The following is a 12466-nucleotide window of genomic DNA, read 5'->3' as shown; positions in this document are numbered from 1 at the left end:
CTTATAGTTCATACACGGTTGATTAGTGCATAAGTGCATTATAGTATATTGTTCTGCTACACACTACACACAAAATATGTAGCCTGCTTTGGTTGCATTTTTATTTTAAGGTGACGCAGTTACATTGTACTTACTCAATAAGTACTGAGTAATATTAATTAACTATGTACTTAGAGTTACAGTTACGGTAGGTTTGGTTTAGGGTTAGTTAACTACTTGAAAATTATGCATAATTTACTGTTATTACTATAGTAAATAGTTACATGTAGTAATGTGTATAAAGGGATGTAATAAAGTGTTAAAGGGATAGTTCACCCAAAAATGAAAATTCTGTCAGTAATTACTCACCCTCATGTTGTTCCAACCCCGTAAGACCTTCGTTCATCTTCGGAACATAAATTAAGATATTTTTGATTAAATCTGAGAGCTGGATCACTCCTCCATAGGCTGCTAGGTGACCGAAACTTGCTGGCCCAGAAAAGTTATTAAAGAGATCGTTAATATAGTCCAAGTGACTACAGTGGCTTAATCTTAAGTATATCAAGCGACGAGAATACTTTTTGTGCGCAAAAACAAACAAAAATAACCACTTTATTCCACTATTCATTTCCTTCTCTCTGGGCCTCTAGTTGGTTCACGTAGTGTTTTTGCGTAGCGCGTCTGTGTTACACGTCACCACGTAGGCTCACAATTGGCCGAAGCTGGTCATGTGTGTGATGCGTCTGACGTGCAACACAGACGCGCTGCGCAAAAACACTACGAGGCCCAGAGAGAAGGAAATGAATAGTGGAATAAAGTCGTTATTTTTGTTTGTTTTTGCGCACAAAAAGTATTCTCGTCGCTTGATATACTTAAGATTAAGCCACTGTAGTCACTTGGACTATATTAACGATCTCTTTAATAACTTTTCTGGGCCAGCAAGTTTCGGTCACCTAGCAGCCTATGGAGAAGTGATCAGCTCTCAGATTTAATCAAAAATATCTTAATTTGTGTTCCGAAGATGAACGAAGGTCTTACGCGGTTGGAACAACATGAGGGTAAGTAATTACTGACAAAATTTTCATTTTTGGGTGAACTAACCCTTTAACATACCTATTCTTCACAAAAACAGTACATAATTTTAGGGCATAGTATAAGTAGGAGAACTGGGACGCAGTTTATTTTTCACGCGACACGCAAGCGTCTTGGAAGCATTTCCAAGCTAAATTGAATAGGAAAAGATGTTTATATGATATTTTGACACGAATACATATTAATAAATGTCATTTTGATGTATGAAAGTGTCAAGGGTTTGACATAAATGCAAATATAAATGCAATTTAAAAAAATATTATCGATTTTCAAATACTGCACCTGTCAATACAGAACGAAATATTCTACAGCCTATGGCGTCAACACTGCCGACGTTGTCTTTGCTGCTATATATTTATGTTTAACATGAAGTATAGGCCTTCCACAACTCTCTCCCCATATGTCAAATATATCACCAATATGTCACCTAGCAGCAGCAGCGCCGCGTCAGACACGCTTCTGGAGTGCAAAGACATGGAAAACGCCACGCACACGCCACGCAGCTGACACGCAACAGAAACGCCACGCTCACGCCACGCAGCCAGTGTGTCACCGGCCTTACAGTAGCCTGTATTGTAGACCTTTGCCATCTTTGAGCCTCGCTTTCATACCTGTCATGGCGCTGCTCTGAATAAGGTCTTATAACCTCCAAGGTTATCGCGAATTGGATTTGTGAACATTTGTTTGGCACAGCGTGAAAATAGCCTATGCGCTAACCAATTTGTAATCTAATCTTTGTGTTTACAAAAATTAGGTTTCAAAATGCTAATGAAACAGTGTGAATAATTAAAACTCTTCTATATAAGAACTTTGTTTCCTTCAGGGATGAGGGAATCAAATCCCTAGAAAAACTCACCCCGTCCCACCACCGTAATTCGTCCTCTGGTTTGGATGAAATTAGTGAATGTACATAGGTAAACATACATGGATCACAGCAAGTTCGGCAACACAACTGACCTACGGATGATACATGATGACAGTTCAAACTGACACGCGCAGCGTGAGCGAGCTCGGGTGTTGTCACGTGACGCGCGGCGCGAGGGAATTGAAGAGGCGCGCGCTGCAGCAGACGCGCGGACATTCACACATCACTCTCCCAACTGAGGTTGCTGTCGGAGATATATACTGATTAATATTGTCTCAAACGTACTTTCTACAGAATTTTCGTTAATTTAAACAGTACTTTCTCAGCTATCTGAAAAAGTGGAGGTTGGTGCATTTTTAGTTGCACATTAGACTGAATAACTCTCTCACCAAGACGAATGTCACCTTGCGAACAGGTGTCTTGTTGGATGACAAACTACCCATCTGTCTTTGAAGTGTTTGAGAAGAGCTACATTTGAACTTGAAGATCGGATTTTAGAAATATATGGATGATATGAAATAACCGAGTTTTTTTTTTAGACAGTGAGATGAACAAACAACTACTTATTTCAAGGTCATTGGATTTATTTTAATGCTCTGATCATTACAGCAAAAGTGCATCAGGTAAGTCTGAAAATTATTTTAATTAGAAAAAAAAAAAATCAAAATACTGCGACTGTTAAGTGAGTAGATTGGGACATGTTTTCGACTTTTAATGCTTATTCTAAAACCATCAAAAATGCATTCTTGCGTAGTGTTTTAGCAATGCATTTAAATACAGTAAAGGAGAGTAGCCTAATCAATATCAAACTTGCATTATGATGGTACAATTATTTTCACTTATAATGGCAATTTTTGTAATTGTGAAATGCATTATGCTGATGGGCTGTTTAATATCTGAATAAAATACTCAAAATTTTCTTTTCTTTTTAAATCCCACTTTAGAACTGTCAAATAAAGGAGCTTTTTCCAGGTACGATCACTGTCTATCACTCCCCTGGAATCATCAACATCATCATCATGGATAGTCTGTAAACCTCATTGTGCAGCAGGTAGCCGAACGAATGCAGCAAACACACACCTTTGCTCTTTAGTAATGAATGACAGCTCTCCAACATCTGAGAACATCATGTTTCAGGAGCTGACTGCAGATGCTCTGAACGGCAGTTGTGACTATACATTGCCCATGTGTAACAATGGCACAGGTGAAGCGGCATTGCAGCTGCCCACCTTTTCCATGGCAGCGAAAGTGAGGGTGACAATTACCTTCACTCTTTGCGCAGTGTCAGCTGTGTGCAACCTCGCAGTGCTGTGGGCTGCCAGCACTAATAACAAGCGCAAATCCCATGTGCGAATTTTAATCATGAACCTCACCGTTGCCGACCTGCTGGTGACTTTCATCGTGATGCCGGTGGATGCTGCTTGGAACATTACGGTTCAGTGGTTGGCGGGGGACCTGGCTTGCAGATTGTTAATGTTCCTAAAGCTCGTGGCTATGTACTCCTGTGCGTTCGTGACTGTGGTCATAAGCCTGGACAGGCAGTCGGCCATTCTCAACCCTCTGGCCATCAATAAGGCTAAAAAGAAGAACAAAGTAATGCTGAGTGTGGCCTGGGTGATGAGTTTTGTGCTCTCTGTCCCTCAGGTGAGGAGCTGCTTGAGTGATTTTTCATGTTTTTCTTTGTGTCTTATCTCGGTGCATTACTCAAATTCACAATAACCCCCAGAGTCTGGCATAAGCAACACCCTGAATCACATAGAGAGATCAAAATGAAAAGGAAAGGCAGTTGAACCACTTGCCTTCTTGAGCTTAGACTTGAAATATTCATATTTGTTCATATTTAATCAGATTTGAAACCACAAATGCGTTCACTCGAAATTAAAAATGCATTCAATATTTTTTACTCTTTTTGTTGAAGTCTGCTTTACAGTTTTTAAAACGGATGAAAAATTACAATTCTGTCATCATTTACTCACCCTCATGTTTGACCTTCTTTCTTCCATGGAACACGAAAGAAGTAATGTCCAAACTGCTTCAAGTTCGTCAAGTACTGTGTGTGTGTGTGTGTTTAAATCATTAGTCACATTCATTCCATCTTTGATCTCATTTACAGTAAATGGCACTTCACAACATGCTTGTAGTCACTAATCTAATAGCATACTCTACATACGTCAGAATGCACCAAATTTGAATATGCGCATATTAAAATCATCATAAAAGACATGAAAGCCATGGCAGAAGGAAATAGCGAACCTTATTGTCCCTCACACAAGGAAACCATATGGTTGTATGAATGAATGGTACTGCTTTTAGAACTTGAACATTCTGCAAACTGAAAAATCTGCATACTGTCTCCTGTGTTTTACGGAAGTAAGAAAGTCATAAACATGTGTGGAACAATATCAGGGTGAGTAAAGGATGACAGAATTTTTATTTTTGGGTGAACTATCCATTTAATGTATTACTGTATTTTGTGTCCCGTACATATTCACACAACTGTATTTTCCCTTGGCAGATTGTCTTTTAGATCATATCGACAATGACGTTTCAAATCAGTAACGTATTCAGTATTCTCCCTAGACCTGTTGTAACATTAGAACCAGAGCTATAAAGTGTTGCAAAATTCATAGATGTTCATAGATTAGTTCAGCAATTATAGTACTGAGTGCGCTTTCATCAGCCCTTTAATTTCACCTCAGATTTAACATAATGACTGGTGCGGAGACACGTTACTCAACATTACCAACACTCATTCACACACACAGGTTCAGGTTGAAACCCCACTGGGATAGAAAAACATGAACACACACACAGACACACATGTCCACATTTCCATAGACATAATGTTTTTTAAACTGTACAAACTGTAGGGGAGAGCGGGGCACAAAGTAACGCTTTTTGACTTTCTCAATTTGTGTAAATCTACTTATGGTTCAGAGTATTTTTTTTTTTTCCCACATTAATTTCCCACATGTCTAGTACAATTATGTGTTTTTGTTTTATTAATACAGTGTATACATTTTTCTTGATATACCCCAAAAGAAAGGAAGTGAAATGTGACAACATGCCCCATAGGTGGGGTACATTGTAACATGTGAGGGGCACATTGTAACATAACATATGACAGCTTAAAATGTTATCTGATCTAATAAAAAAAATATACAAAACAAACTAAAATATTTTCTAAATAAAATACAATTAAAAAACGTTTTCATATAAAATAATGGCAATTTTTAATAATTAAATATAAACTCATTTTTGAGTTTTGACTACGAACACATGAAAACACAGCTTTACAAAAAATAGTTCAAAACAAATAAATAATTAGTAATTTATGAACATTGACTCTCAGGTTTTAGTTACCTTTTTCTCACGTTTTCTTAATAAAATTAATAAAAGTATAGAATATAATAGCATATTTCTAATAGGGGCACATTGTAACGCAGTGTTACAACATGCCCCCGCCTGCACAACTGGGATTTAAACCCGGCTAGTGTCTTCTGCTAGTTAGCGAAGCATTAAATAACTATCTCAACTGTTAAATAACATCTTGGAGATTAATATAATATCAGATTTGTCTTATTTTAAATAAACACAAAAAATAGAGATGAAAAATTAACTTAAGAAATTTACTTTTGCTATGGTTTAATAAATGTCTATGGATATCTTCCAAAAATAAAATAATTTTGGCGGAATTTTTTTTCTATATAGTGTTGATATTGCAACTAGTAAATACACAAAGTTTCGTCATCCAAGCATGTGCGGAAGTATTTAAAACAAGCGTGTTACAACTAACCCCGCGTTAGGTTGTGCCCCGCGCTCCCCTATATTCTATCCTCTTACCCTACCGATCACAGAAAACTTTGTGCATTTTTAGATTTTCAAAAAAACATAACTTAGTATGATTAAGCTTTTTTTTTTTTTCTGATGGGGACCAAAAAAAATGTTTAGGACATTTTGTCCCCATAATGTAGGGCAGGGTTCACCAATCTCGGTCCTGGAGGGCCGCTGTCCTGCAGAGTTTAGCTCCAACCAGCTCCAACACACCTGTTTGAAAGTTTCTAGTATGCCCAGTGAGACCTTGATTAGCTGGTTCAGGTGTGTTTAATTGGGGTTGGAGCTAAACTCTGCAGGACAGCGGCCCTCCAGGACCGAGATTGGTGAACCCTGATGTAGGGTATACCTGAACCACACACACACACACACACACACACACACACACACACACACACACACACACACACACACACACACACACACACACACAGTGAGGACATTCCATAGGCGTAATGGTTTTTATACTGGACAAACTGTATATTCTATCCCCTTACACTGCCCCTATCCCTACCCATCACAGGAAACATTCTGCATTTTTACATTTTTAATAAAACACTGCTTAGTATGTTTTTAAAGCCATTTGAATTATGAGGACTCAGGAAATGTCCTCATAAATCACGTTCAAGTTGTAATAATACCCATGTCATTATACAAATTTGTGTCCTCACAAATCACATAAACAAGCCCACACACACACACACACACACACACGAAAAATTATGCAGTTTGTAAGTCAATTAGATGTTTTTAAATTTGACGTTCTTAAATCAGCTCACAAATGATATTCAAACATAATATAAGAAAACGCTCTGAGACCTTCAGTTACAAGATCTGAAATGTTCAAGATGATTGCAGCAAGAATTACTGTGGAATGACTGTTAATAAGGGCTGATTCTCAATCAGAGCAGGCGTACACATTTTAAAACACTGTGCAATTGAAGTAATAAATGCAGAGACTTCTTTATTTGCTTCTCCTGATGAAGTGGAGCGTTTAAAATCAGTGTGCTTTCAAGTTTGGAGAAGGCAGCAAGCTAAAAGAATGAGCCCATATTACAAGCACCAAAACTCCACAGTGAAACACATTACGACAGCAGATTGTGTTTGAATGAGGTCATTTCGGAAAGGTATGATTGAAGATACAAGGTCACAATGGGCCAAAGCAGATATTTTGTTGTCATTTGTTTTTCCAATTGTTTTTGTGAATCACTTCTGAGGCAAACAGACAGATGGCTTTAGCCTGTATGTCAGTATGCCAGTCTTCATTTGTCAATAGGCAATCTCCTTGTCATAGATAGAATATGTAGTCAGACATCATAATATTTATGAAATGTTCTGCAAAAGAGCGATCCTGGGAACACTGAGCTTTTAGCTGTAGGGGATATATGCCACATCTAATTTGCAACACTGACAGTGTTCACTTGATTAGTTGGCTGTGGATAGCATTGAATAGTCAATAAGAGTTCGGGGCTAATTTTCCAAAATTACCAATTAGTCATTTTGACAGCTTCTAAATCAAGCTAGTGTGTAATTGTTTCTTAGTTTTTTGATAGAGTACAGTAGTTGTTATTGTAATCTGCTGATTTGCTGAATTCCCCAACAGATGTTTCTGTTTCACAATGTGACCATCACGGTGCCAGCCAATTTCACTCAGTGCACCACCCGTGGGAGCTTTGTCAAACACTGGCAGGAGACCATTTACAATATGTTCACTTTCATTTGCCTCTTCCTGATACCTCTGGCCATCATGATCTGCTGCTACACGAGGATCTTGGTGGAGATCTCCCGAAGGATGTCCAAAGGAAACAGTAAGTGGAGTTACATTTGAAAGGAGGCTAATGTTGGATTCTGCATTAATGGCGGTATCACCATATGAATTAGTGCGTTCAAAGTATTGCGCTTCAGAAATGTCGTGTTTAAATGACTAAAATTAAAATGTATATACCCTGATAAAATATTACTCCAAGCTTAGAGTTGTTATCCGATAATCGAGTTGTTAACTGCTGCAGTCGTATCAGTCAAATTTACAGTGTGATTTGCAACACTCTCCGGTTCACATGCTCCAGAGTTAATCTTTGAATTCTGGATCAAACCCTAAATTGACAAAGAACATTTATAGCGAACATTGTGAAGCCACAGAACCTGATCTAAATCGGGTTGAATTTGTTTGCTTTTGTCAACTCTAAACCTTCTCTGAAACTCAGAGTTCGTTGAACTAGCTTTGTGTAACAGGCCACTGATTTCTTCACTTAAAATAACAAGCTATGACATGTTTTCCTGAAATGGATTAAAAAATAAGATATTGTGCATTTGAATGAAGTGAAAATATATATTCTGTCATCATTTACTCAACCATATGCCGTTCCAAACCTGTATAATTTTCTTCTGTGGAACACAAAGGAAGTATTTTTTTTTTTTAAAAAGTCGAGTGTTTTTTGTCCATAGTCAATGGGGTCCAATCATGTCATTATATGGAGTAATAATATTCAGCTGAAAGATTCTTCAGAATATCTGCTTTTGAGCTCCACAGACAAAAGTCATTCATTTTTCGAATGACATGAGGGTGGGTGAATGATAACAGAATTTTAATAATAGAGTAAACCATCCCTTTAAGTCCAGAAAACGTAAAAAATATATCTATATATTTACTGCACATTTAAAAAAATCTTCTCGCTTTTACAGTCTCTTCAAAGGAAATCCACTTACGGCGTTCCAACAGCAACATCCCAAAGGCCCGTATAAGGACTTTGAAAATGAGCATAGTCATTGTGACGTCTTTCATAGTTTGTTGGACACCGTACTACTTGCTGGGTCTCTGGTACTGGTTCCTTCCTGATGATTTAGAAGAGACTGTTTCTCACTCACTGACTCACATACTGTTTATTTTTGGACTTTTTAATGCAATTCTGGATCCCATTACTTATGGCCTCTTCACCATCCATTTCCGCAAAGGACTGAAGCGTTACTGTCGCAACGCGGCTGTACTCACAGAGTCAGAAAATAACTCCATCATGACGGGCTCATTGAAATGCTCACCATCTCCGTTTCACATGAAAAGAGTGACCCAGATGAGTCCAAGAGCTGACCCAGAGCAGAATATGGTGGATGGGGAAGATAAGAAGCCAGCTGACCGTAAAAACAAGGAATAGTGGCAACCCTACCAATTCAGCCTTGAAAGTGTCATTTGATTAGAGATACGGATGTGACAAGGCTTGTAGCTGGCTTCTAGCTGCTCACAAGAACAATGAGACAACACATTCACTGATGAGATGCGTAAATTACTCAAGTTATATTTAACACCTATCTATTTTCCTGATTCAGGTGATTACGTTTTGTAATCATTTTCTCTTTGATAAATATGCCAATCATGTTTTGTTTCTGCAGATTAATTAGAACGTTGCCACTTGTGGCTTTTGTTGAAAATGTCATTTACATCAAGGGTTTTATCTCGTACAAATTCAAGTAGTTCAGCATCTCCACCTGCTATCATAAAGGGCATCGCTCTTGAATTGCTTGTTAGTGAGGAAATTACTTTCATCTACAAACAAATAAGATGTGTGAATTTAGCGTTCTGAGATATTACAAATGCAAATTAATGTACAATGGTTCTTGAATAGTTTTCTGGTGTTAATTGGAAACATTCAATAGGACCATTTCAGGAATCCTAACCCAGCCTCTTAAGATGGTATCGGTTAATGTGTAGACTTTTTATTCAGAATCACAGCCTCAAGAGGTCCTGCATTTGAAGTCTGTGCTATTATAACAGGGCAGCCTGATCTCATAAGAATCTATATTTATTCATATGTGCATCGCCCTGTATGTGGCGTTTGCTCGCATATAGGCTGTTATGTGCAATATGGATGTAATGACAGCATCTAAAATCTAAAAGTATTTATGTATGCGCATGCAGCATTTTAAACATAAAAATCTTTCTGAATTCTTTTACACTGTGAAAAAAAAAAAAATGCTGCCTTAACTTTTTAAGTACAATCAAAGTCATTTCAACTTAAATTACATTAAACTTACATTAAAAAATGAGTTGAATCTTGTGTCTTAATTTTTTTTAATTGCTTAACTTATTTTGATGGGTTAAAGCAATATAAAACATTTTGTCATAACTTATTAATCATATTTTTTACAGTATAGTTTTATAAATGTATTGTACAGTACATTTTACAATTAATTAGCTTTTTTAGCCTACCCCTATAAATATCTTAAAAATATTATAGAAACGTAATAGGCAGATAAATGTACACTGGCAATAATTTTAGTCACAATGTACTATTATATACAATACCATTCAAAAGTTTAAGGTCAGTAAAAAAAAAAAGAAAAGAAACTATTAATTTTATTAGCTATGATGCATTAAATTGATCAAAACATTTAGAATTTATCTGTTTCAAATAAATGCTGTTCTTTCTATTCATCAAATAATTCTGGGGGAAAATGGTTTCCAAAAAAATTAAATTGTAAGCACCACAACTGTTTTCAACATTGAATATATTAAGAAATGTTATATCATATTATAATGATTTCTGAAGGATCACATGACACTGACTGGGTTATTTTAAAATGTAATAATATTTCATAATATCACTGTTATTCCTGTTTTTTTTTTTATCAAATAAATGCATCCTTGGTAAGTAAGCATAAGAGACTACAGTACTTTCAAAAACATAAAAAAACTTACCAACTCCAAACTTTTGAACAGTAATGTGTTTTTGAAACATCCTACAAAATCCTTTGACATGAGTTCAGTATGTTCATACACATAATGCTTGAATTTTAGATGCTGTCAATACTTTAATAAATGTACAAATAACGTAAAATATAGAATCACACTTTACATGCAAATACCGACGAATGTTTATGAAGAAAAAGGTTGTACTCGTCTGGCCAACACATACTATCACGTCCCTTGCAGTTGCAACAAGGAGAACTATTTAGCTTTAAAATGAGATTGGATGCATGAGTGTGTAGTGAATGTGTTTACATCATACTTCTCAGGGAAGGTGCTTCTTTTGTCACTGGGTATTGAAGTCCAACTGGAGACTGACAAACTGTAAAGATTTCTTTTTTTAATGTCAGGTGAAAACTGTCATTTCTGTTGATGTGATGTTATTATGTTCTGTATGTAATAATCAACATGTTTGAGAGTGTATTTCTGAGAGAGTCAGGTGACATCCTCTAGTTGTGCTTCTTGTGTTTGCCGTGTCACTGCGCGTAGGCCTTAATGACCCAGATTTTCAAGCTCATTAAATGTAATAGCCCTGCGGGAATGTGTACTTGAGAAGGGAAATGAAAGGGGAGTGAGTCTTTTCTGTCAATCTGTCATAAGTGAAGTGAAGATCTATACACTTGCTTGTAAAGTGCATCGCCATTAGGTGAACCATAGCTGCACTTTCATATTCCATACAAATGGAAACATTAGGTACACATTGAGTCTTGGAGAAACAGTGCCTGATGTTTTTGCAGTTTAAAATGTATTTAGGCATTTAGCCAAATTTACTCATTATATCCATTATAAATATTAGCTGAATAAGACATTATATGGGCGAAATACATTATTGAATAATGTGAGTATAATATGGTATTTATATGAACTGTTGATATTAATCTAAAGAAGAGGTTACTTGTAGTGTTAAAACCTTATTTAAATGCATGATTGCCATGGTGTTTTTGAGAAAAAGAAGAAATGATAAGTTGTTATTTTCTTTTGTTGTGCATGATATATGATAATGTTGTATTGTGTGTCATTATGTTGTCTGTTTTGGTTTATGTGGAGCAGTAAAAAACACATTGATTTTATTTACAAACCCCTTGTTTCTTTTAATTAGCTAGAATGTGTTAGTTTTCATTTAGAATTTACCCCACAACTTGTTGAATATACTGATAAAGGTTTAAACAACTATATGATGATTTCTAACCATTCTGTTAATGGATTCATATTCAGACATTCATATTCATAATAGATTCTTACCTAAGTGACTTGTAATAAATGTGCAAGCAATTAGAAAATGGCAATTAGAACGTTCATGACAATACATTAAACATGCTATGTTAAACGAAATGCTGAGAAGAAACCTCTAACTGTGAAAACATGAATCTAGCTGCTTTTATTGTTCAAGTACATCCACTCTTTTATATTCCCTCTTCAAAGTTCTTAGGATACTGGTTCTTTGCATTTTAGCCAAGAACAAAATCATGTTTGGCTGAAATATAGGCTCTAGAGTTGCAGGCTTCATGGTTCTTTTCATGATAGGTTTCTTCAGAACCAGTGTATTGGTTTCTGGGTTATTCAAAGCTGCAGCAACAGTGTGTTTTTTATGAATTAATAAAAAAAGGTTTTTCTATGATATCAGACAGTAAAATCCTGTTTGCTTCAAACTTGCACCTTTAAAGCTGTCTAGAGTCTTTAATTCTAGCTGAAGATAAGTCGAAATGTCAGTGGTACAGTTTTCATGTGATAAATGTAAATATGTCTTGAAGCTTTGTTCAGGGACTATATATATAAGTAACGACTGAGCTGTGGTTTAATTCAGTGTAGGTGTAGATTTTTATTACTGAAGTGTTTATTACGTTTATTACAACGTAAATGGAAATGTGCAACAAATGCACCATGAACTGCCACAAAATTCCGGATGCCAACATCTCCTATTACCATTTATTTTATAAGATGATTAAACGGATAAATTA

General features: G+C 36.2%; 1 protein-coding gene across 1 annotated transcript; it reads left to right on the top strand.

Moving 5' to 3' along the window:
- Nucleotides 1-3025: 3025 nt before the first annotated feature.
- Nucleotides 3026-9722, top strand: gnrhr4 (gonadotropin releasing hormone receptor 4). The gene is made up of 3 exons (XM_079874780.1): nucleotides 3026-3580; nucleotides 7374-7578; nucleotides 8453-9722. The coding sequence occupies exons 1-3, from the start codon at nucleotides 3032-3034 to the stop codon at nucleotides 8917-8919; spliced, it is 1221 nt and encodes a 406-aa protein (XP_079730906.1). The 5' UTR covers nucleotides 3026-3031; the 3' UTR covers nucleotides 8920-9722.
- Nucleotides 9723-12466: the final 2744 nt, after the last annotated feature.

Source organism: Squalius cephalus, assembly GCF_949319135.1.
Source record: "Squalius cephalus genome assembly, chromosome: 6".
Taxonomy (NCBI): Eukaryota; Metazoa; Chordata; class Actinopteri; order Cypriniformes; family Leuciscidae; genus Squalius; species Squalius cephalus.
Note: the sequence above shows the minus strand (reverse complement) of the source record. Positions and strands in the feature narration are given on the sequence as shown.

Bases quoted from the DNA above. Each gene is read 5' to 3' on its own strand.
- gnrhr4 (XM_079874780.1), top strand. From the start codon at position 3,032: ATGAATGACAGCTCTCCAACATCTGAGAACATCATGTTTCAGGAGCTG. The intron at 3,581-7,373 runs GTGAGGAGCTGC...ATTCCCCAACAG, and splicing joins TTGTGCTCTCTGTCCCTCAG to ATGTTTCTGTTTCACAATGT. The intron at 7,579-8,452 runs GTAAGTGGAGTT...TCGCTTTTACAG, and splicing joins AAGGATGTCCAAAGGAAACA to TCTCTTCAAAGGAAATCCAC.